At 34.1% G+C, this 26,399-nt stretch overlaps 3 protein-coding genes across 6 annotated transcripts in view; 2 read left to right on the forward strand and 1 right to left on the reverse strand.

Moving 5' to 3' along the window:
* The window catches only part of LOC125060906 (frizzled-4), a 34,843-nt gene extending 23,096 nt beyond the window's left edge, over positions 1-11,747 (forward strand). Inside the window, exons 2-3 of the mRNA XM_047666022.1 lie at positions 7,960-8,135; positions 10,371-11,747. Coding sequence (XP_047521978.1) covers positions 7,960-8,135; positions 10,371-11,014 — 820 coding nt within the window. The 3' untranslated portion in view covers positions 11,015-11,747. The remainder of the gene's footprint in view (positions 1-7,959; positions 8,136-10,370) is intronic.
* Positions 11,748-13,283: 1,536 nt separating this feature from the next.
* On the reverse strand, positions 13,284-17,882 carry LOC125060887 (F-actin-capping protein subunit beta). Of its 3 annotated transcripts, none has more exons than XM_047666001.1 (6): positions 17,815-17,882; positions 17,223-17,607; positions 16,837-17,036; positions 15,868-15,979; positions 14,068-14,211; positions 13,284-13,681 (listed from the first exon to the last, which is right to left on the reverse strand). In XM_047666001.1, the coding sequence occupies exons 1-5, from the start codon at positions 17,848-17,850 to the stop codon at positions 14,081-14,083; spliced, it is 864 nt and encodes a 287-aa protein (XP_047521957.1). In that variant the 5' UTR covers positions 17,851-17,882; the 3' UTR covers positions 13,284-13,681; positions 14,068-14,080. The 3 variants fall into 3 exon arrangements, with proteins under 3 accessions (XP_047521957.1, XP_047521958.1, XP_047521959.1); XM_047666002.1 differs by having other exon boundaries at positions 17,731-17,869; XM_047666003.1 differs by having other exon boundaries at positions 17,848-17,866.
* A 256-nt stretch (positions 17,883-18,138) lies between these two features.
* LOC125060686 (atypical protein kinase C) overlaps positions 18,139-26,399 on the forward strand; it is a 208,098-nt gene continuing 199,837 nt past the window's right edge. The window contains exons 1-3 of one of the 2 annotated variants that reach the window (XM_047665684.1): positions 18,139-18,242; positions 18,927-19,097; positions 19,515-19,635. In XM_047665684.1, the coding sequence (XP_047521640.1) occupies positions 18,939-19,097; positions 19,515-19,635 (280 nt within the window). In that variant the 5' untranslated portion in view covers positions 18,139-18,242; positions 18,927-18,938. Of the gene's footprint in view, positions 18,243-18,674; positions 18,714-18,926; positions 19,098-19,514; positions 19,636-26,399 lie in introns of those variants that run through there. The other variant, XM_047665683.1, reaches the window with a different exon arrangement.

A 26,399-nucleotide genomic window follows, 5' to 3' on the forward strand; every position in this document is an offset into this window, starting at 1 on the left:
ATAATTTATTTGTATGAATATGGTACAAAAATGTTATGGTGGTACAATGTGATCTCACATATTCTGCCACACATAATGTCGTGCAAATTTGTCTTAATTATTTTAATGTTGCACCCAAATAATCATTAATAGAATAATAATTTTTTCCAAAAGTAGTACATTAAGTCGATTTTTAAAAACTCTAGTAGGAAGGTCTTTGTATCTATTGGAATTCCTTTTTACACAGTACTGTTTACTTGATCTATCTTCTTTCCGTGTCCTTCTGTTCCTGAAACACTTTTTTGTCTAAAACTTTAATTTTAATGAGTCAAAGTTGGGTTTCGCTAGTAAACTGACTCTACTCTGATTGGTCAAGTCTTATTTTGGGAATAATAACAACGATGATTCACTTTGACAGCTGTAATTATTTTTACGAACGAGAATTGCGCGCTATATCCTCATCTTGACAAGGGGAATAAATCAACATTAATAATTGGCCGTGTAAATTAAACAAGGTGCGACAGATATCGATCTGCATTCCATTTACATACATGTATAATACCATATTTCAAGATATAAAGTGGAAATTATCGTGAAGAGTTCGATACAAAGTATGTACCTCAGTTACTCTCTTTCAATCAATCAAATAAGAACCGACTAATACATTCCAATATTTTAAACGTCCAAAATCATTAGACCCCTCCTTGTCGGTGAGTAATTGAACACTTAAACCCGAAACGAGGTTGCGTTATGTATAATACAGGCCATATTACAATAGCCATTAAATACGGTTCGTTCAACTTAGGGCCCTGCGAATATGTGCATTAATTCCGCCGAAATTGTGACGTCGTAACGTGTTTAGAAACGAAATATATCTGTTTAATATTGTATTACAAAGTTTGAAGTGTACGTTGGAAGAAAGAAATGTTTCAAGCGATTGGGCATCACTTTCGTCACTTCGAATACAAAATTGATTTTAAAGTAAAAATAACACAGCATTACATCCACAATATATATTGTTTTGGTTCTGTTTGGAGTAGAGACTCTTGCGTCGTGAGGTGCACAGGCGCTAATTAAAGATTTAAGTTGGCGCATGGTAGGTAGTACCGGTGACCCCAGAGCTGGTGCTTTCCTCGCTCAACGAATAAGTATAGCAAATCGCAATACAGCCAGTAAACGCCAGTATTAAAGGTACACTGCGGCGGGGACTAAAAATTAATAAAAAAGAAAACCATTTATTAATTTTTAATTATTATTACTATTAAAGATATAGTAAATACTATATATTTGTGTGTTGAAAATAAATTTGAGTTAATTTGTAATTCAGTAAAAACGAATATTTCCTGCATCTAAATCTTTCAGAGCATTTTAAAACGGCTCGTAATGTGTTTTATTTTCGTTTTATAGCGGCTGTATATAGAATCAGCACATTAATATCGTGCACAGATCTCTGTCAAAGCTTACAGAAATAGTGCATCCTGTGCTGCGCGCGAGCAGACGCCCTAAGTCGAGCTGGAATCGGATAATCGATTTTACGATTTCCAGAAATAACTCTCCACGTTTCGGGTATTTCGATATCTTTAATTAGCCTTAATTAATTTAAATAAGGAAAATATTTTTGCGGCTTTTACTGAAATGTCTTTATGAGTATATTCATTTTAAGTACTTACGATAATACTTAGTAGCGGTCAAGATTATTTAAGGAAACCTTGTCCTAGTTTTCATTCCCTTCAACGTCAGAGAAGGATGGTCACTTAGGGTGAGATACAAAACGAAACTAAGCGTTAAGTCTGTTTGTACTGTCTGTCTGTATGTAATGGATTTTGACATGAGTACCCCCTCAGTCTCGTTTAGTCTTCTTAGGTTCTTGCTATAAGGAAAATGATCAAACATGCATCAATATGCCCCTTAGTCGGATTACTTCTCACTCTTGATAATACAAAGAGTATGTTTGAAGTAATAATCCTGTTTAATAAATTTTACTTTTGTCCCTTCAAAGAGCAGTTTCGGCTTCAGGCTTCAGTGTGCGACTCTAATCTCTGAGGTCGCAGGTTCAATTCCCAGCTGTGCACCAATGGACTTTCTTTCTATGTGCGCATTTAACATTCGCTCGAACGGTGAAGGAAAACATCGTGAGGAAACCGGCTTGCCTTAGACACAAAAAGTTGACGGCCTACTTGCCAATTAGATTGACAAATAATCATGAAACAGATACAGAAATCTGAGGCCCAGGCCTTAAAAGGTTGCAGCGCCACTGATTTGTTTTTTTGCTCTTTGAATTTATTTAAATTAGTTCCTTACATTAATACGATTATATAACAAGGTTGTATTTAATTTTCTCACAGCTAAGTAATCTTATCAAACCAGTTTCGCTCTGATAATGATAGTGTTAATATATCTTGATCGATATGCAAATAAACACCGCATTTATTGTTTAATGGGTCAACTAAAAGCGAATCGAAAGATTAGATTTTTATGTAAATTTCTTGAGGATTTACTGCACATTAAAACCTTCTTGCAACACATTTTTAGTTTTATAGAAAAACTGGTTGCCTAGCAACGGTTGACATTAAAATTGTAGTGACATAAGAGAGGTTGATTGAGATTGAGATGGCCGGTCACAGTGAAACACAACATCGTTATAAATGTTCTTAATGTAGGCAAAGTTTTGTAGTATATAATAAAAGTAAAAAACAACTTTTACTAACTACTACTAACTTCAAACAAAAACACTTAAATATAAGTGTCTTTAGCTCTACAGATGTAACAATAAACCGTCTCAAATGTAAAACTTGATATATCCAGTAGTGGGCTAATTAATTTTAAAATAAAAAAGGGTGCTTGTACTTATGTACGCGCGTAATAAGTTATACTTCTTTGGCATTATTAACAATAGTTTTTGATTGCATGTAAATAATTAATTACAATTAAATAATCAAAGACTGGAGAAGGAGTCATTATAGTCAATAAAGTTCAGTTCATATTTGAAAAATTAAAAAAATAAATATTTATTATTATTCTCTTACATTAAGTGTAACATAAATTCTATTATTATTCGAATTTTGTATGTATTTAAATTATGGCCAATGCCGTAGCATCTTCCGTGGGCAACTTCATTCTGTTAATTTTGTGTCACGGTGCGCGCGCATCGTAAAATTTCACTCTCATCAATTTTTCATAACGTGTCTATAACTTCAAAAATCGTTAATCGTTAAGCGCCTATCTGGTACATATTCCGCATTGTTAAGTAAAAGATTACTAGTAAAAACTAAAGTTGGGGTTGGCTTTTAGAATCAATAATTTTGACTTATACTATAAAAAATGCATTATTTTATTAGTGTACTTTAATTAATAACAATTATTTTCATTTTTAAATTTAAAACGTAAAACGATATCAAAACAAGTAGAAACTTAAACCATATGTCATAATATATCACGTCAACATTTACGATGCCCGAACATTTTGAAATAAAAACAAATATGAACTTGCGTGTGGGCTCGTAACCGCAGCATAGTCTCATCATATTATGTATTTATATCTTAAAAAAAAAACGACGTCAAACTTAGTTTCATATAAACTTTTAAGATGCTAGAAAGTTCTAGTAATAGTTAGTATACGACTTTAAGCGTGCAACTTAGGGTACGATTCAATGTTGACTTGGCTAAGAATGACTCCACTATGTCAAAATTGGTTTTCTTTGAATTTCGAAAATCCTGCGTATTAACTCTGACAGAGCAACAAAGGATGTTTCTTTTCATAGGCGCTATCATTATTTGCTTTTATAAAAACAACGTGAGGAAACCGGCTTAAATAACATAAAAAATCGATGTGTTCATCAGCACTTACTTGTTAAAGAAAAGAACCAGAAATCTGCGGCAGAAATAAAGGGTTGTAGCTCTAGACTATAAAGTATAAACAATTTTTTAATGATTTTAATTCAATATTTATTTATCACACCAAAAGCTTTTCACTTAGGCACATTAATTTAAGTGCTGATAACATAAACACTAAACAAACGGCATAACGGAATGTTATTTTTATTACGTTTCGAGAGTCGTATGGATTTTTAAGAAATATAATTTTATAGCGTGAAACCAATCGTTCCCGCCAGATAACATTATCGTTTAATGGTCACTTGGTGCACGGCATGACGCCGGTGAAATAAAAAATAAATGTTAAAAGTCGGTTCGCGCCTCGTCGTAATAACATTTGCATATCTTGCTCACGGTAAGTACTTCGACATCGATAAGCTTGATTACATGTACTTTTTAATGGTACAACTACCAAGCAAAGCGTGGGAGCACACGTTGTACCAACATTAGAACTTAAATATTAATTTTTTTTAATGTAACAGTCAGCAAACTGCTCACCGGATGTTAAGTGATAGATACTTAGACACTCACCTTGTTAGAGGGTTCGCAAATGCGTTGCCGGCCTTTTAAGAATTAGTACGTAATTAGGTTCGGAAATGCATACATCGGTGAGCAGCTGGTTCCACATAGTGGTGGTGTGCGACAAAAACTGCCTTAAAAAACGCTCACTTGTGAAACGTCGAGGTGATACGGATGGAATTTCGAATTCTGCCTCGATGTCCGATGATGAAACTCAACTGCATCTATTAATCCGAACAAAGTGTAACGTTACCGTTGTTTAAACATATAAATTCTAAGGTGGAAAACAGTAGAACATCGTTTGAAACACCGCTCAACAAGAGCCTAATTATCACAATGCAAATCATACAAACGTTAGTAAAATGTCGGACAACAACGGTTGCCGTCAAACACACCAGCGGGCGAACAAACATCTCGTGTTTGATCGCCACTTTCGGTACTATTCAAATACATGCTGTTATTTGTTCAAGTGCCAGCGACACGCCACCGCCAAGTCCTTTAACCAGCGTAAGTTTATCCCAACGAATTCGAATGTTGCTTTAAAGAATTGAAGAAATTTTGAGATGGAAGCTCTGGATATCCTGGCGATCATTCGACCGAATCGAGCCGACACCTTTTCTTGTTCCTTAGCAGGATTTACCTGTCACGGGATTTAACGAGCTAAGTAAGGGTTGACTAAGATTGTAATTTACATGAAGCGACGACAGCCTCGTTAAGAGGACCTGTTTTAAGTAAACAAGAGGCCATAGTTTTAAAAGGATGTAAAATATGGGAAACAAAGTAGTCTTGATAAAGGCAAAACAGAGTGACTACACCTAAGTTATGTATACGTATTTCAAGTATACAGTATTTACAATTTTCTTAACCTACAAAATAATAATAAAATTCAATAAAAATTAATAAACAGAAAACATAAAGTTTTGTCCCTGTGGCAGTGTACCTTTAACGCTGGCAGCATTTCCTCGCTGTATTGCTTATTTGTTGAGCGAGGAAAGCACCAGCTCTGGGGTCACCGGCACTATCTACCAGACTAAAATCTTTAATTAGTGCCTGTGCACTTGAACCCCACGGCCCAGACTCTCTACTCCAAAGGGAACAAAGTCGAAGTTGGAGGAAAGACTCTTATATTTGAGCCGTTTATAATTCTCTGCCTGCTCTGCGGCCGCCCCAGCTTTTATGCTTGTCCGAGGTAGGTGAGACGGGGCCAACGTCTAAAAAGCATCCCATACCAAAGTCAGTACCATCTTCCAAAGGATTAACGACATCCCATCCGGCCGCGGTGTTAAATTGTCAATAAGTAAATGATTACTTGAAAATGAATTGTTTCAAGTTGTGAGAAATGAAAATATGGTTAAAAAACTCTCCGAGATTCCTGGTGTGTTCCGTTTCACATGAAATGTAAGACTAGAGATGAAACACGAAACCGTTTTTGGACTAACAGACAACATGACGTATCATGTGTGTCAACGCTTGTTGATGTGGAGATGCAATTGACCCCAGGACGCGTTCAAACATATAAAGTTACGTCTAACGTCTTTAAAGATATTGCTTTTTTAATTGGGTTTCAAAGTAATGATCGTGTACATGATAAAAGATAAATAAAGTATTATTTTTATCCAATTAGTCTGTCTTAACTCTTAGCTCAGTAGCTTAGAGTAAAGATTGCATTTACGTTCGCGTTTTAACGTCTCTGCGTACACCATAAAAACCTTATACAGAAGTAAACAGCTACTAGAAAGTGTTCTTATGGCTAGAACTATGAACAAGTTTCAAAGAGCCATTAACTGTTTAAATACATTGGGAATGAGAAAATACCGGTAGCTTCAAACGCACGGACCGTAAAAACGGGTATTATAGAAAAAGGCTAGCTATATAGGGAAGTGTGTCTTTTTAATGAGCAGTGATTAGTTTACTACTAATCCAAGTTGTACGCGAGTGAAACTAGGAAATACAAGGACGAGTTGAGGGGGTGTTATACATGGTTTAGGTTTAGTTCTAATACTATTGTTACAAAAAAGTTATTAGTAGATATTTCCAGTGTCGGTATGTAATGCAAACGCCACATTACAAACACATGCGTGTGCGAACTTATTCGTAAAAATTTTAGCTTTGACTGTGTTTGTTTTCGATTCTCTTGGTTACTATAAATGTAAAAACATAAATTATGCTTTTCAGACAACGCAATAATCGCTGTTGCTTATATTAATAGACCATAATTAGCCATTTTCCAAACATAGATTTTTTTATATCTATAAAGCAGTGTTCTCCTAATGGCTCCGTATGTCTTATCCCTGATATTGTAGGTTCGAATCCTGGCTGTGCATTTAACACTTGATCGTAAGATGAAGGAAACATTTTGAGGAAACCGAAAACCTTAAACCAAACATGTGTGTCAGGCATTAATAATAAACACATGACAAATGGTTACTTTAATTAAAAGCATTGAACTCTTCACAGCGCAAACACCAATTCATATTCAAACTATACTGTTATAAAACAATTTCAATATAAGTAAAAATTCGCGTAAATATTAAATGAGCCCGCTCAATATTATTGCACGATGTTTTTTCCGTTCGAAACTGATCATGAGAAATTGAAAACAATTTAACCTCATATGGTATCGAACCACCTGCAGATCCAGCTGATTGCTTATAATTTAAGTAATAATGGACTCGAATAATTACTATGCTTAACAATGCTTCTATCAAAGTACTTATACGTTTATGTATTTATAATACCTACTTTCGATTTTTAATATGACGGAATAAACATTGAAAAAAGTCTACTACATTTGGAATTTCTTGGAGATTACATCCATCATTAGGTCATTGAAATCGTAACAATGATGATGATAAAATTATCATTTCGATCTTTTTGTTTGGGTTATGTAAAGGACTATTGAAATAGTATTCTACCAAGATACCAAGAGACGATGTGTGTCAGACAGAGATCTTGGTGATCAGACTTCTGTGTCTGACACACATCGTCGACTTTAGCGAGTGTTAAATGCGTACATAGAGCAGTCCATTGGTGCACAGCCGGGGATCGAACCTACGACCTCAAGGATGATAGTCGCACGCTGGCCAACACCTTTATAACTATATATTTAGCACGAATAGATACGCGGTTAATGGATTCTCATCCCTGAGGTCGTAAGTTCGATCTCCGGATATGCACCAATGGACTGCACTATATACGCATTTAACACTCATACGGTGGCGGTCTGCGTGTGTCAGGCACAGTAGGCTGATCTACTTTCCTATTAGAAAAAACAAATGATCACGAAACAGATACATAAATCTGACGACAAGACATAAAAGGTTGTAGGGGCACTGTTTTTTGGCCACAGCGTGTTTTACTGGAGGTTCGATTCTCCGTAGAACAAAATTTATTTTGTATTTACTCAATGGATTGATTTTATAAATAAAAATATCAGTAAAAAGGAAACTCGACTCGGAATCGTAACTGTTCCTAGATAAATAAAAAAAACATTATTCTATAATTACAATATTCATCCTATATAATGATAGTAAAAATATTTCAATTATTTTTTTATCTAATTGTAACTAATTAAAACGTTACTTTCAGGTGGGTTGTAGTAGCGGGCGCGTGGAGAGCAAGTGTTCTGCGTCCACCGGTAACACCTGCAACCTCAAGAAACGACAGGCATTCGTCGTTATTACAGCTGGCTGCTTGGGGCGTGCCAGCCGCACTTGCAGCGGCTGTGTTAGTAACAAGAGATGTGGATGCCGATGAACTTACTGGTTAGTACTGCAATTTTATGGATATAGCATACGTCTTATCTATGGCCACAGGGGATTTTAATTATTGTAAGCGTATAGCAGCTAAAATACTTAACGACCCATAAAGCTTATACTGACTTCCTTGAAGGGCGTTATCGTCCGTACCGAATCATTATTACACATAGAGTTATTCCGAATTCTAACAATCGCAACTCGTGCCTAATGGTAGCTTATGGTTTAGCGATTTTTAGAGATATTAAATAATCATGGTAGTTTGACAAAAATTAAGTCATATCAATGCATCAACATGCTTATGAACGTCATTTTAAGTCCAATAGCCCTCGAATGTTCCTTAGCCGAGACAGTTTGACAGAAAGTTCTCTGTGCAGCAAGCTTCAAGCGCAAGGATATCACTGGATTGAAATGATAAAGCATAGAAAAATCTTTATTTAAATTATATGGAATTTGAATTTCAGTTTTTGAAAATTTACTTACGTGTTTCGTTAACGATTTCCTAGTGAGTTCTTTCTAGAACCTCATTTAAGTTTCTAAAGTGAACAATTAAATTTTTTAATATTCAAAATTATGTATGTTTCATACGGGGGCCATAACAATTTGAGGAATCTAAGGTATCATGGCACCAAAATGGTTTATAAACGCTGGACATACTTTGGTCACAACCTCAATTTTTTAAATAATAATATTACATTCTTAGCGCTAAATCTGAACTCTGAATCTTACCTTATGTGAACTCAACTAAGATATGAGATAGGATCTAAGATAACTTTTACAATACGGTAGCTGCAATTGTTCAATTTAGTAATTGCGATTGTGATTTAGAAATGGAAATATGGCGCACCGTAACAGAGAGCCCCAACGGTGGCGATTCGCGGTTTAATACGCCTTTGATTGGCGGTTTCTTCAAAGGATCGGCATTCATACCTTCCCATTCATGTGTTTTGTGAATAAGTATTGTATTATTTCACCTACGTGTACCCAATAGGAACAACGATTTTTTGCTGATATGCTCGATGCCAATTTCTTGTACACAACAGTAAGATTTCTTAAACGAGTTTTTCGCATTAGTCTTGCGTCACAAACATTTCAAGTTACAAAAACAAAATTTCGCAAAATAAATATTTGCCGTCACTTTTAGTATCAATTCTAATTTATACATTAATGTAACACAATTTCTACTACTACTATTCGAAGAAGTTTGCGTACGAATAAAATATCTTAATATAAATCTCCTCTGCTTGTGTTGGTTAACTCCTGCTAAACTCTTGGTCCGATTTTGATAAAATATTTTGTGTGTTTAGGTGTATCCGAGAATAGTTTAGATTTACTATATAATTTTTGTATTTACGACGTCTGTCACAGTTTGTTAAAGCCCAGATGTGTGTATGTTTATCACAGTTAGAACTTTTATTAAAATTAGTTTTTTTGTTTAATGTCCTTAAACTAAAATGCTTTTTCTACACAAAGCGTAGCGACAGTACTTCACAACATCGTTATCTATGGAACATGATTAAGACAGTGTAAGATACCGCCTTGTTAAAAGCAGACAATTTATCTAAGTTATAAGAATATAAGCCGAAACTAAGACCTTTCAAGAGTAAAAACAGCCGACTTAGATAAACTCAAGTTGCGGTAGCATTGATAAAAGTTCAAATATTATAGTTCTAGCCATTGATGTTCCCGCACTTCAAAATCCGTCTTGCTTTCGACGAAATTTTATATTATTCTAAATATTCATATAATACAAACTAAAATTTTGTCTCTGTATAGAGAACAAAAAGTTTGATCGGTTTTCTATACTCTATGTTTGATGTGAACGTCTCTGTCCTTTTTTATTAACAGCCAGTCTTTTAAATATTCTTTTTTCCCCTGCCCTTTCCGTCTGATTCTCAGGCATATTGCAGTTTCAATCATGCTGCGAGTATATTGTTTATTTCCTTTTATTATTACCACATCCATTATCCATAGCGTCTAAAGAAATGCGCGGCCATTATTCGAGCCGTTAAATACGACACCTTTCCTCTTCGCTCGCTCGTATTTCAATTTTAAATCGGCCCTTTTAACCACTGCCTTATTAATGCAGCCTTTTTCTCGCCGTGTGTTTGTGTAGGTGTTCGCTTTGAGAGCTGCTTTATTGGAAATCGGAATGTTATTCAACTCGCGAGAAGAAGCCGTATCCGCTAAAACTGTTCAAAGTATTTTGACTTTATTTTTTTAAACACATTCTTTCTTTTACAGGTACATGCTTTGTTGGGAACCAGTCTAGCAAGTCTCTGCTCGCCTTAGTTATTATTCCGGAAGCGATTTGCCTGCTACTCGGCTCCGTGTTCTTGGCTTCAGGATTGAGGACAGTTCTCCGCCGTCCGACGCCAGTGCCAGTCCCAGGGCCGTTGCTGAATGCCCCAAGTCACCCTCAACCCCACACCGACCAAAGTATCCTGCGATTAGGAGCGTTTACTGCTCTTTACGCAGTTCCCTCCGCTTGTATATTGGCAACGTGGATTTACGAGTATGCTTGGAGAGATGATTGGCTCACTGGGCCTGTCCCGTCAAGCGAACCCTCAACGCAGCCCCGACCAGCTCTCTGGGTGTTCCTATTTAGAATATTCGCTACGCAAGTTCTGGGAGTGATGGTTGCCGTTTGGATTGCCACTCCGCGTCTCAAGGCGTTGTGGAGGAGGATCAGTAGTCCCAGAAAACCTGTGATTGCGAAGTCCCCAGTTGGACCTCCGCCTGCACCGCTTTCTATGCATTGTTATGCTGGCCACCCGCACACACTCAACCGGCATTCACATAAATATGCGACGTATAGACCCCCACAGCAGCAGTCGTATCGTAAACCAAGACATTACCACTACTCTGCCGGCGAAACTATTCTATGACAACTTGAAAGATACTTACGATTAAAAATTGACGGCGATCAAAAGCATTTTAACTATGATCAATAGGATAGTGCCTCAAACTAATGTAATTCAGAGTTGTTTTGTTATAGTCTGTTAACTTTTAGTTTATCTGGCCAGAAAAAATTGTGCTATTATCGGAGTGCCATTAGCAACTTAAAGTGTTTAAGTTGTAGAATATAGTAATAGTTTACGAATGTAAGTTTGTACTATAATTGTAAGTAAATCTTGCCACTAATAAAGACTGGAGAAGTTTTGACTGTATAAATCTAACCTCGCAAAGTGTATCATCACTGCCTAAACATATTCAGATATGTTTTTGTAAATATACAGTAGACCTATATATTGTACTTAATTATTATAATGTTATTCATTCAATTTATTCTTGAAACTCTACAGTAACAATCTTGCCAAGAATGTTTCCTATTTAATAAGTAAAAGGTAGGTAAGTTGAAGAGTATTTTTGATAAAACTAATTTATACAAAAAAAGATACGTTACGAAAAAAGCAGTAGACCAACGTTGACTAAACAAAATTTTTAACTATCTAATATGTTTTAAATCTTTTAATTAATAAGATGTAATGGAGAAAATTTATATAGATAATAAGCCCACCTTTGTACAGTTGTAACATAGAAATAAGATATATCTAAGCATGTAAATATATATTTAACTAAGCGATGAAACTATTTTGTAAATAAATTGATGACATAATATGATATTTGTTTTACTTAGATTTTTACATTTCCACAATTCCTGTATAGTCTTTCTGGGTTAGAATTCTGAGACCTAGCGTTGACCAGCGCTGCTACTCAGTATCTCCAAGATACTTCAACAGCTTTGACTAATTGTCCTCCTTTATACCATGTTTGCGACATTAGAACTAAGTATATCGAAATAACTGAATCGAATTTGGATATAAAAACTTAATATCTTTAATATTGGCTCGGGATCGCGGAGGACATGTCACGGAGCAGTTATTTATGTGTTGATTAGTTAGATATCTAACAAAAGTTAATTGTATCTACTTATTCAAAATAATGAAGAAGATAGCTAATTGACCAGTGTCGAGGCCAGGGTTTGTTTCATATTTAAAGGTTGTTAAATCAATCAAATCAAAATACGTTTATTCAATTTAGATGGGTCTTAGCGCATGCTTATGAATGTTAAAAACGTTTACAAAATTCGCGAAAGAGCAAGACTACGCCATCCGTTCGCAAAACTACCAGGAGGCCTTGTTCTGAGAAACGGGCAAGAAACTCAGCAAGTTTAACCCTCCCTCTACATTACAATTATTCAAAGGAAAATGTCATTAACCACAACGTAGGTACACAAATAAGTAGGTACCTATAAATTAAGGAGGACTACGGAGCATTTAACAGTCTTCTCAGTTTCTAGGATGTGGGAAAGAGTTTTTAATTAATCCTAGTGTTGATGCTAATTCTGACTTTCCATGCCGTAATTCATTTTTAATTTATAACCACATATATAAAAAAATTATAAATGAACAGAGGCATAAATGTGACCGTCTTGCCTTATTGGAGTTGTGGGATTTTATACTATAAACCTATTATATGTCCTAAGCATAACACATAAAAAATACATTTTAGGTTTAAAACCTTCGGCCGCAGTGTTGAGGGTTGCAGCACGATTCTTAAGACTAATTTGCTAATATAGATTTTACGTCTTTGGAGTAAACATCAGTACTGTAGGATCAGGAGAATCGTGACGGTTACGATTCCCGGATGGGGACAGAAATTAAAATTACGTTAATTATTTTTTTAGATTTAATGGTACTTAAGTTTAAAATTTGCGGAACGACCTTCTTAGAGAAGTTTATAGAAGTTAAACAGACAGTACTACATCTAGTCTTGTGAAGAAACTGCACTTGTGTCTCATTAGAGATAAGTAGCCGAGAATATAATAGCAGATTTTTAAATGACGGTTAATATTTGTAGCCTATTAGTCTGTGCTAAATTACTAGTTTTGTTCTGTTGGCAACACTGACAGTTTTTATGATACTTGATTGGGATTATGTAGTGCCATTTCCTTTCGAAAGTTGGCGCTCTGCGGCTAGGTCTCCTTCTTTCAGCCTCTTTGCCATAAATGATTAGTTTAAGGAGCCGATTGAGATTGAATAAATGAAATGTCGTTGCTATGCGACATTTCAGAATTATTATATGATAGGTTGTCTTTCAGCATAGACTACATATTTAAATATATTCTGTAGTTATGTTGAATAAAATAACAACTCAGATAAATATATCTTTATTTAGAGAGGCCAATTAAATCTATTGCAATAAGATTACAAATGCTTTGATAAGATAAGGATACAAGCAGGGTTGGGAATAACTTAGCTATAAAATATAAAAATACAGTTGAAAAAATGGATAAAATCAGACCATCAATAAAATGAAGAAATGCAAATGTTCAATCTTTGAAGTAACAAATCGAGTAGATAAAAAACTAATTTGTGTTATTTACATAGGAATTCTATGCCTGAATGTTAGTTTAATCTGAAAGCACCTTCTTGGATGCCTAAATTTAATAAATTTAATACTTAATAATTTAAATCTATATAGTTCACTAATCATTAGTAATATTTCCATCTTCTAAGATCGTTGTTAGATTTCACCCAAAATCTCGTCTTCTGAAAAATAAATTTGCTATCGTAAGTTCGTCATTATTTTTATCAACTTGAACTTAAAATCCTTTATTAAAAAATACTTGTGACAACCTCCTTCGGTTTTAAAGTCGGTTACAAATCGAGCCGAGAGCAGTGAAAACCTAAAACTGTAATAGTTTTCTCACTGCGTCGGCTAATATTATATATTTTTTATAAACTTAAAATTACATTTAGAGTTGAGTGTTATCGCGAGCTCGTATGTTATATATGCATGTCCTTTCTGACGTGAAAGGACGTGACCTTGATTTGCACCATTGGAAATGTAAGGAATCAATAGATTACTATTTTAAGAAGTAAAATCAAGTCCATTCCATTCAAAAATAAGAAATTTTGATGCAAGGATAACTCACCTTCAACTTCGTCTCAGTCGGCACGTGTCAATTGACGTCGTTGAAGAAGAGCTTCAGCAAGATCGTGTTGCAGGGCTGCTTTCTGCCGAGCCACATTAGCTGGTACAGTTGAACGCAAACCGTTTACTATATCTTTCGTTTTACCTGAAAATCAAATTAAATTTATATACTGACGGGATTTAATTACACAAAGTATAATGCAAGGTACATAATATAATTCACTATGTTTAAAATACAAGTGGCGCTACAATCGGTCGTGGCCTCAGATTTCTGTTAGTGCTTTGTGGTCAATCCAACCTCTGATAGGCACAAATTCCGGCCCCTAGGCAACACTGCTCTAGTCAGAATGACCGCAGAAAATAGAAAAGTGATCTAACAACTTGCAGGACTCTTGTACGACCTTTTAAAAAATTTTAAAAAACCCTTGGGCTAAGTTTTCGTTTATCATGAAAATTTGTTTGTTCTTAATAGGTAAATTGGTGATCAGGCACCCACAACCATTGAGTTTTGGGTTTAAGGCATGCCATTTCCTCACAATACTTTCTTTTTCCGTGTGAGAGAAACAAATAATTAAAAGAATGACCAGAGGGTTGTGGATTGCAAGCCTAGCGGCTAGGATAACATTGAGACCAAGCAAATATACAGAACATAATATGGACAGCTTATGGCACAATTAGACTATGCAGAAATAAAAAGATAAAATAATATCTTGTATACCTAGCGCGTCTATCATGTATAAATATATATATTTTTAATAATGATGTAGTATATAATGTAGTCAGTTAGATTCAATTGAAGAATATTGCAATATGAAAGTAAATTGAAATGCAAAACAGAGAAATAGCATGGTACCAAAGAGAGGCAATGAGAGTAGCACCCATCTACTGAAGACAATATTAAAAGGATAGCAGGACAAATTATCTTAGTCTTGGCGGAACAATAACCATCATAGGAGTCATGCCAACTAGCATCTAGCAAATTTAATTTTTATTTAATATGCATAATTTCACTAGTGTTCATTCAGTTTGTTCAGTCATTAGTCTATATATATAAAAATGAAACCCGTTTTCCGTTGTCACGACATCACATGAAAACGGCTCGACCGATTTGTCTGATTTTTTTTTTGTTGTGTTTGTAATTGCCAGGAGAAGGTTCTTATAAAAGAAAAAAAGAAAAAAAAAATGCGCGGAAAATTAGAAAATTCAAGAATACTTAACCACCATACAATTCGAACTTTTTGGTGTAACCTTATGGCGTTTGACATAACACAACATTGACAGAATGCGTGCTGCAAATATCGTCAGAGGATGTAAGAAAAATGAATATCGTTCAAAATAAATGCTTCGATCGGAGTTATTATATTGATAATATAATAATATGCGAGCCAGAAAAACAAACAAAGAATGTTGTATAACATAAAGCATTAGAATAATAAACACTTTGTTGCTGAAATATTTTTTAATTCATTATACCAATTTGAAATCAATATTCATAGTTAAGACAGGACAACGTCTGTCGGGTCCGCTAGTGTTCTAATAAAAAAAAAGTAATTTAGCATTGATGCAATCAAAAATTCCATGACAATTAACTTTTCTGCATTTCACTTAACAACTTTTTGTTACAGTGAAAAGTTTACTACAACATTTATTATTAATTGTTACATTCTATATCCATAATGCCATTCTTAATTACTGTGAAGCCATAGATTTAATATAAAAAATCTGTGAAAGTTATTATATATCAATCTAAATAATTAAAGCAATTGCATCAGCAAAGAAGGTTAAATTAAGGTTTACTTACCAAAATAAATATCATTCAGTGTGTTTCGTATTTTGTTCTCCATGTCCTCTACCATTCTACCAATGTTGGCAATATGTGGTGTCACATCACTAACAGCAGTATCTTGCTCAGCCTACAAATATGTTTTAAATTACAACACTAAATAATATGTTATAACATTACATTTAAAAAAAAACTAAGATATGGTAATATAAGTATGTTTTGTAATTGTAGTGTTTTTGTCTAATTTACAAATTTGAAATACATTGTACCTTTATGAAATGGAACCATCTAAAAACCTGATTTGAGACAAGTAAAGTTTTTCAATTGTATCAGACAGTCCCTATAAATTACTCTTAAGGATAAAAATGTTCCTATATTAAAGTAGAGTATGGAGAGTATTATAATTTACATAAATTATTAATTAAAAAGAGTTATATCATTTTAACTTTTAATTTTGTGTTTTACAGAGGTAGTTATTAACTTTGTTACATTAAAAGAAGCACAAATAAAATAAATTATTAGGGAGTAACAGGCAGCCTTATTGCTAACAAGCAATCTCTTCCAGGCAACCCTAGTAAACTTAAACAAAAATGTTAAGGGTAAAGTGCAAGAAGTGCATAACCAAATCAACAAAAATAAAATTATAAGTAGTACTGAAAAATTATAGTATTGCCAAACTTAATCTAAAATGAAATAAACTAAAAATTAATTTTACAGTTCATGAATTACAAAAGTAACAATTGAGCAGGATAGGATATGGTTAAGAAGCATTTATGTAGAAGACTTTTAAGAGGTTAGGGAGGTAGCCAATCATATGGAGTTGGTATGTGTTCTACAACTTAATGGCGGAGATCCTAAACAAATGCCAAATGCCAAACAAGGAAAAGCTGTGTGAGATGGAATTTCCAAAAAGCAACTATTAGAGGAGCGTAACATGTAGTTAAGAATATTAATTTGTTTATGTGCATGTAAGAATAGAGTTTTTACCTGTCTAGTTAGACTACCCCCAAGATTCATAGTTCCACTGCCTTCTTTATTAGTTTGCAGCCATAGCATGGCAGTTGATGTCAACTTATAATGAGCATTACGTCCTGAACTTTTCTCTAACACCTCCACAACATGGATTGAGTCCCAGCAACCCTTAATCTTTTGAGAGCCATCACCAGCCTTCTTTATTAATATCACACCTGTAAATCAATGATGTAATTTGTAGTGTATTATTACTGTTGACAAGAATAACAAGATTATATTTTACTAACTTTTAATTTGTTTACAAACAAAAATACGTCATTTTACTTCAAATTTCCTTCTACTGTACCATTTGAAGAAACAAGTTGTTAGAATAATAGTTTAATTAACAAAGAAATACACACCAGCAAATCCATGATCCATGTCCCACAAATACACAGAACTTACACCACCCTCAAAATACATTTCTCTGTATTGGTCAAAAGCGTGATTAGCTTCTATTTCTAACTTTCTTAATCTCTCAGAGGGCATTGACCCATCTTCAAGTGGTGGATCATATGTATTGGACCATGGTGATCTGTAAGAATCTCCATCTCGATTATAATCACACAGTAAATAATCTTTTCCGTTGCTACGGTCCTGTGCTATCTTTAAGGGTTGGTCCACGGATGATAACAAATCCTCACACAAGCTCGGAACTAGGTCGATCAAATCGGTCAAATTCTTTTCAATCTGTTGAGGCGGCAGTCTTCGCATCAAATCTAGAGCACAATCCATTTGCTGCTCTGTCTGAAAGGACAAATATTCGACAATAACATAAAATAATCTCATATATAAGCATTAGTCATCACAACAAACTTTGTACTAGTCAGTATTAGCTAGCAAATAAAAATTACTAAATGTATACCATACCATGATTAAATATATTTATTTAGAATAACTAATTATGACAAATAATATAAAATTTTATAATTTGGTTTAAGAATAGGAATTTACAAGTTTTGGGAGTGCACTAGACGACCAACCAACCATTGATTAACGAACTGTCAAGTGTCAACCATCACCACCATATTTTTACATTTGTCGTTAGAATAATGTCGCAATTATACAGATAACAAATTGAAATAAACTCGACAATTAGACTATGTTTGGTAATAAAACAGAATTAAATATTTAAAGATGAAATAGATGTCATTATAACGTAGATTTACTTTGTGAAAAACTGTTTGTTGATACTGATACTGCTTATTAGTTTAAATAGCTATTTAAGATAAAAAAACAATTTACCGCCTTTTGCAAAAATCCAGTGTGATGGTTAATTGTCATCTCAAATAAATGTTTGCAGAGAGCTGCCAAATCCCAAAAGTTCATTTATTGTTGTTGTGTCAAACTTTTGTAATTTGTTGATACTTTCCGAAAAATAGGTACTGTATTAAAATTATAATTAGCATTAAATAGAAACTAGTCAAAGTAGCTGAAAAAGTTATTCTTGCTTCGTTGGTCCCTTATTGAAGGCATGTTAATGTTATCTTTGTTCACATAACTGTGATTCATGTTACGGGAATGTTATCCGCTATATTACACCTCAGTGGCTATAAAACTTGCCCAAACGAGATGCAAATCATTTAACTTCACCGCCTAAAATGATATCAACAGTAAAGCGTAATGATTAAATATTGTATGTCTATAATTGGACAATCCTAGGTTATTCAATGAAACCTTACGACTCGTCAGGGTTTTCTAATTAAAATACTTAGACATTCATACGGTTTACGTGATGTATTAAACATATTACTTTAGTAGTATATTTTGCAAAGTAAAGAAAACTATCTTTTCATAAAATTTAATCTAATATTGTGCTAAACATTGGAATGCATCTCTTTCCTGTGTGTCTTGTAAATATCTTTTTTATGTAAAAGATTTTACATTTAGATTGTTATATAAAGTTAAATATGTGCCATTAAGGGGAATATAATATTACAAAAGTTTGCTTACTATACTTATCTGGGTTGAATATATTTATAGGAAGGATATTGAATTTGAAGTGATAAAGTGATATTCACCAATTACAGTCAATGCTGTATTTATAGTCTATTTTAAAATTTCAGAAATCTGCAAAGATGCCAACACAGTTGGTTGGGCAGGATAACCATGCCAGTGATGTGCGGGTGAAGACTGTGTATAGTGGTGATGTAATGATCACATACATCAATCACAATATTACCCTTGAAGAGTTCACTCAAGAGATGATTGCCATCTGTCGTTTTACACCAGATCAGGTATGTCATTATAAATTGTACCTAATTAAGATACGAAAGAAAGAGACAGTGTTGAATTAGTATACAAAAAAAATTATCTATTTAAAAGGTATACATATTACAATTAGTTATAACCCTTTTAACAGACTTGTTGCCTAAAGACATATTTTAAACATTGTATACTATGCTTAAACATTCCTGTCACAAATAAGTTCCTACAGTTAAAAGTTGAGTAACAATGTACTAAACAGAGGAGAACACAAACATGAGACAAGAATATTAGAATTTCTATGATAATTACATTAACTAAGCTTATCTAAGTTAGATAGAAATAGGATAGTAATATAAATAACTATATTTATAATTATATTTAAAATATAATTCAAATCCCTGTTGCATAAGTTTAAGATAATTTTATGTGTGATGTAATATTTTCAGGTGTTTACAATGAAGTGGGTAGATGAAGAAGGCGATCCCTGCACAATCTCAACACAGCTGGAGTTAGACGAGGCGTTGCGTTTGTATGAGCTGAATCGGGATTCGGAGCTCACTGTTCATGGTAAGTAATAACTTTAGAAACTTATTCTAGGCATAAGGCAACAAATCGTAATGTCTCTCAGGACGTATTACCTTTATCTACAAGTTAATGTTACAGATATTTAAAATAATTATTTATGTTACGTGAAAGCTAAATAAGCACATGAGAAAACAAAGTTTTAGTTTATAACAAAGACAATTATGTTATTTATACTAATTATGTATGTTGTATGTATGAACAAGTAATGCATTCTACAATTTAGGTAAATTACTTTAATTGTGATGACAAAATTACTCCTAAGTAGCATGACCGTAATTTTTAGATTTTCAATTTTCTTACTGACTAAATAAGTAGAGAAAATCATGGCAAAGTTCAATTATTAATTGTAAAAGTTAGGTAGTGATGTAGGTATATTTGGAACTAAATATGAAGGTGATTTAGTTTTTGTATAATATTGGTATTGTGAACTTAGAACTATGTATATGTATTAGAAAACGCTTTGTTGGTAATGGAAAAAATGTATGTTATGGAGTACATATTTGTTTAAGTACTTTAATATATTTTTTTATAAGTGATTAGATTTAAGTGCTGCTTATAGGTACTGCCCATAGTTCTTATTAAAGGACAGTTAAATTATTATTGAAATTTTAAATATAATTGACAGATAATAACTTAATCCCTATAACTTAAAATTTTTTGATTTTCTTAAAACCGTAATTTTGATATCTAGATTCTAGTAAAAAATATATTCAGTAAGTACTATAGTCTTGGCGAAAAGTTAATAATGTAAATTAGGTACAAAATTAGGCAGTGATTCATTTATACTATTCAAAATGAAATTATAACAGATTTTGATAAAATACAGTCGAAATGGTGATTTTGATTTCATACTATGTATTAACATAAATGAATAATTTATTTGACTGCCAAAGTTTTCAGCACAAGTTGAGATGTCTGTCTTGAAATATTGGAATTAAGGAATAAATTCGCATAAATTACCACAACTGACCGCACGAAAGTTTAAAGATTCATTTACTTAAGAACTGCAAAAATTATTTTATGATTCTTGTATATTCAGCCAAAGAGGAAAATTAAGTTTCAGTATTCTTTGAGTATGTAAGGAATTATATAGAAAGCAATTTACTAACAGTTTAGTGTTAAACTCATTTAAGTATTTTTATAATATTATTTTTATTTATTTATTTAGACTACGTTTCAATAATACAGAAATGCCGTACAGTTAAAATAATTTAAACAATAATTCGCTTTCGAGCGGTCTCTTCTCACTACTGTGAGAATAAAATTTATTAGATAAGGTGAGCGCAAGAAGGGCAAAACATAAGAAATAAAATTACTTAGACAAAACTATTGGAACAAAGCAAAGAAATTAAAACTTAAACATTATTTAACTTTATAAAGATTTTGTTATATTTTTTTCTAAAGACAGCACATCTTTACTATATTATTCCCAATACGAGAGTACCGTTCCCGTATTATCGGAAATTTTAACATGAAAACATCTATTTTCAGCTGTTTACCCATCCGAATGTAGATTTTCGCTATAAAATCTTTATCTACCCGCATTGCGAATCCGCTCGACCGCTATTTCCATATTGAGATTGGTATTCTAGCGACGACGTTCCCGCTTTTTTACCAATCACGCGTATATCCAGTCACGTCCGATGTCGATTCACTTCCTAATAACTTCGTTTTGACGCTGATTGTTTTACTCTTATCTGTGATGACGCAACTTCATTGCCTCCTGCTACGTAAATACCTATTGTCGGTTAACGCAGCCATTCTCCAACAGGATATTGCATACGGGTTCGATAGTGGCATATAGCACCGTTGGGATTCGATGTAAAGTTGGCGCGTTCTAACCGAGAGTAAATAAAACGGGAGCGTACCAAACTTGTATGCAAACAGGGGCGGAGAAACTTGCTCTAATAATGTACAAACATTGCGGAACATTTTGGCGCCCGCTGTGGGCCGAGTTTGCTTGTGCCGCTGTCGCTGCGTAATTAGGGATATTTTAATTAACTTTGTTCGCGTTATGAAAGCCGATTTGAAATCCTATTTGTGTTAATTGAATCCGTTGCTCGTGTGAGGCCTTTGTTTGGTATACGTTAATACGCCCTGCTTGTTCGTTAATTGCTTTTCTGTCGCCGAATGGTGATGGCTTTAAAAGTATTTTATTGCCGGATTAAGGATGAGAGGATACAATTATTTTTGTTTTCTTGACGTTTTGATGTGTTTAAATAATTTTATTATTTTACAAGCAGACTCGGCCAAGCGTTGCTGTGGCTAAGGTTTTTGTATTACATAGTAGTAAACTATTTAAGGGAAACGGTAGGAGAACACCAGTCATGTCGACCACCATGCTTTTTTGGTGGTTATGCCATTAAATAGTAGCTTTTGTGAAACGTTGATACTTTCAACACAGCGCCATCTGTTAGAATTGTGACTGTCAAATAATATACAAATAATAGGCAATAAAATAATATTGCGGGTATAAATTAAGATGTAAGCTATCCTATCTTTTATGTTTGATCAAACTGTACACGGTGTGCAAATTTGTTTGAAATCGGTTTAGTAGTTTAGGAGTCCATAGCGGACAAACAATGTGACGCGTAATTTATTACACGCTTTATATTAGCTTCACCTGTATGTATGTATGTAACAGACTCCTTCGGACACGATTTTGACCCACTTTAAACGGTCAGATTTAATTCAACACTTATAAAGAATCAGCGACAATATAATAATTTCATAGGTTTATCTCGAAAAAACAATGAAATTTTTTTTAAGTCCACAAAGCAATACGATTAAATTGAGACAACACGTATTGCTGCTAGGACTAAAAAGTGGAAAATAAATATAGTTTAAAAAACTATAAAACACGCTTTTAAAGCACATCAAACTAAAAAGTGAAAAATAATTCCTAATTTAGGCTGAAAATGGTAATGAACAAAAAATATTGGTATTATTGTGAAAAAGCGTGGGTTGCTCGATAGACACTCAATCTTAATATATATTTATATATATTAAGATTGAGTATATAAATATATATTAAGATTGAGTATGAGATTAATTTCCAATACTTTAGAGTTGAGTGCAAATTGTACGCGGGACCGTAAAGAGATTTAATCAGGACGGAAACTACGGGAAGATGACGGCAACTTTGCTAATTAATGTATCTTGTAATTTTGCTCTGCCTTTCAAGTGCCACGTTACATTCAGCAATATTCATTTGATATCTGACTTAAGATTTCCTTAATGTAAATTTTATGACGGTAGTTCATCTAAAGTTTATACTAACTTCGGCTTTGGGTAGAGACAGAAACCTGGACCTAAGCATTAAACTTGCATTTTGCACTTGTTTCTTTAATAACTCTTTTATTTAAAAAAAACAAGAGTTGTTGTCTTTTAAATGTATCTTTCTATCTAATCTCTGATGTATTATATAAACACACACGGGTTATAAAGATTTATTACTATGTAACAAGGCGGATGTGCAAGGTTAGTTTTCCGAGAGGAGTCGTCTGGCCACTGCATATCCTGCAAATAATGCGCAGTATATGGATATATTATTTTAATGTTTCGTAACTGTTATATTGAACTATCTATTCTAAATTATATAATGGGCCATAGTTAGTTCCCTGGATTAGTGGAATATATCTATATTATTTTCTGGCGATTTTTATTCGATATATGAAATCGAAGTATTTCTCAACCCAGATAACATAGGGCCCTTCAAAAATGGGTGCGTGTACTTATGTACGCGCGTAAGAAGTTATACTTCTTTGGCAATAATTAATTCCAATGCCGGAGCATCTTCCGTGGGCAACTTCATTCTGTTAATTTTGTGTCATGGTGCGCGCGCATCTTAAAATTTCTCTCTCATCAATTTTTCATAACGCGCCTTAAGAAGTATAACTTCAAAAGGTTGTAATTCTTAATAATCTGGCAACGCGCTCGAGAATCCAAGTGCCTTGGGTGGCCAACCTTATTCTACAAGAGTATATATTTCTATCGGAAAGGCAGATGCGGTTTTACTTATTACATATATATTATATATGTAGTTAAAAAGTAGGCAAATGTTTTATGCTGTAAATAGAAAACATCTTTACTCCCAGAAAATGGAAGGTTGGGACGGTTTATCGGAATTCGTGCCGTACTGTGGATTTTCATGTTACCTAGTTAAGCTTTGTGCAGTTTGAGCGTGCACTATGCAATATTGCAATAGGTGAGCTGAAACATATTTACTTACTCCAGCACCTTTAGCGTATATGTAATCAAATAGTACATTCATTTTTGTATGGAAAATTTGGGCGGCGAATTAGTTAAATTAGGAACTTTATCGTACTGTTAAAGAAAGTTCGTGTAACCAAATGTGTAACACTGCGCTCATCGTGTACGTATTCGCATAGTTTAATCGATATAACTGTATACCGTTTACGTTAAGTATTTATCGGAAGTTCGTCTATTAAATGTATATAAATGAATGTTATCTAGAGGAAGGTAGAATTCTATTTAGATCAATTTTATGTATAAAATATCTAAGTATTAAAAAAAACCGTAACGTTTTTTATTCGTTATAGAGAGGTTTCGTTATAGGGAAGAAGTAATGTCTGGGTTTTGAACTAAAACCCAACTTAAGTAATTTAATAAACAATAAACTACAAGCTCCCACCTTTTCAGAATGCCAAATGATAAAATGACTCCTTCACGACTGATTTGAGAGCGACCGCCGATGCGAAAACCGCTGTGTGAGTTCGTGAAGTGAGTTACAGAATCGCAGGGCAGCTCCGGATAACCACTGTTTAATCCGTTAAAATCGCAAAGAATTCGAAAGAGAATTGCCTGAATTTTTATTGCTGAATATTGTGTAATTATTATAACAGCATTTAATAGAGACGTATCTTTATCAATTCGAATCTCCCAACTAGATTTTTTTTTATTGTATTTTGTTTCAAAGCAGAGCTGTTTTAGTAACTAACTTTATTATGTACGATTTTATAGCCCTTTGTGAGACAGGAGTTATATTTCGTTCCATGCGCCAAACTCAGTTACTGCTCTGGCTTTCAGAGGATTACGTTAGTGTAGGGGCCTGGACCTTTACTCTTGACCTGTCTGGCATTTAGTGCTTTTGTGTAGTAGATAATTACTATACAAATCTTAGAATAAGTATCGAAATACAGCGAGAAAATGCCAGCATTAAAGTACACAGGTATCAACTTTTAAAATTTGTAGTTTTCTATCTATATAAATTTTCATTACTGAGTAGAGTGTAAATAGCTTAAAAATTATATAAGTTAATAGTATATTTTTAATAAAATGCACGATACAAATCAATTAATATAATGTTCAACGAATATAGCCCGGCGCCCATAATCGGCATCGGTACGACTGAGGATTTTAGGTGGCAAATAGCAATATATTATAACATAATGGCAATAAAGTAGAAATTTCCGTGATATGTGGTCGTAATAACAAAAATACCGCTTCGGTATGCTTGAGGCTGGTGTATCGGCAGCCTTGAGAATGCTTCGGCATCCTTAGGCAGCCTTAGGTACGCCGCCGGCGCCGAGGCAACACTCGGGGGATAGTTTGAGATAATATTAGATATAATAGATATTGAGACGCTTCGGCAAGCTACAGGACGGTGCGGCATCCTTAAGGATGCTTCGTCATCCCTAAGAACGTTGCAGCATGCCAAAGCATAATTGCCGATAGTGTGCGCTTGCATGTAGGATGCCGAAGGATCCTTTTCCTTGCCGATGCCGATAATGGGCGCCGGGCCTAAGGCGTATGATCCGGCTGGATTCGAGGCTGATCGAACCTAAAGCAGATGATGATGATAATGCCCTGAAATGTATCTGATCCAGGGTACTCACTCACTCATACTCAAACACACACACACACACACTCGAACATATGACTCCCGTATGTGAAAATCCAGCGCTAATTCCGGTCTTAATTTGAGTTTAGAAAATTCAGGTTTTTACGTATATGACGTTTTTTTATGTAATAAGAGGCAAACGGGAGGATACCGTCGCCCTTGGACACTCACATTTCCAGAAGGCTCGCAAGTGCGTTGACGGCCTTTTTAGAATTGGTACATTTTTATTGTACGTATTAAAAGGGGCTTTTATCTATTAATACTATAATGCTGTAGAATGATAACCTCGTATGTCCATAGAACCATACACATCAACGAAAAAAATGTTTAATTTCGTCAATGTTCGTTAAAATATTATTAGGTGCTTTTGTCCATAGTTTTGGATGATTAAAGGGACTTATTTATTAATAACATAAATCCTTACTTCAGAACATAAGTCCTTTCTTTAGATTATACCAGTTAAATGACATGAGCAGTGTTGGCCTAATGGCTTCAGCGTGCGACTCTCATACCTGAGGTCGTAGGTTCGGTCCCCGGCTGTGCACCAATTGACTTTCTTTCTATGTGCGCATCTAACATTCGCTCCAACGGTGAAGGAAAACATCGTGAGGAAACCGACATGTCTTAGACCCAAAAAGTCGACGGCGTGTGTCATGCACTGGAGGCTGATTACCTACTTGCCTATTAAATTTAAAAATTATCATGAAACAAATTCACAAATCTGAGGCCAAGACCTAAAGAGGTTTATTTATTTATTTAGTTAAATGACTTAAGTGTCTAAGAATAAAAATTGTTTTTTGACCTCGTATATCATTCTACATTGACGATATGTAAGAATAGGCGTTAGTGATACAAACAAATTAGCTAGCAGAGATCGCATAAT

This window comes from Pieris napi, chromosome 22 (assembly GCF_905475465.1).
Source record: "Pieris napi chromosome 22, ilPieNapi1.2, whole genome shotgun sequence".
Taxonomy (NCBI): domain Eukaryota; kingdom Metazoa; phylum Arthropoda; class Insecta; order Lepidoptera; family Pieridae; genus Pieris; species Pieris napi.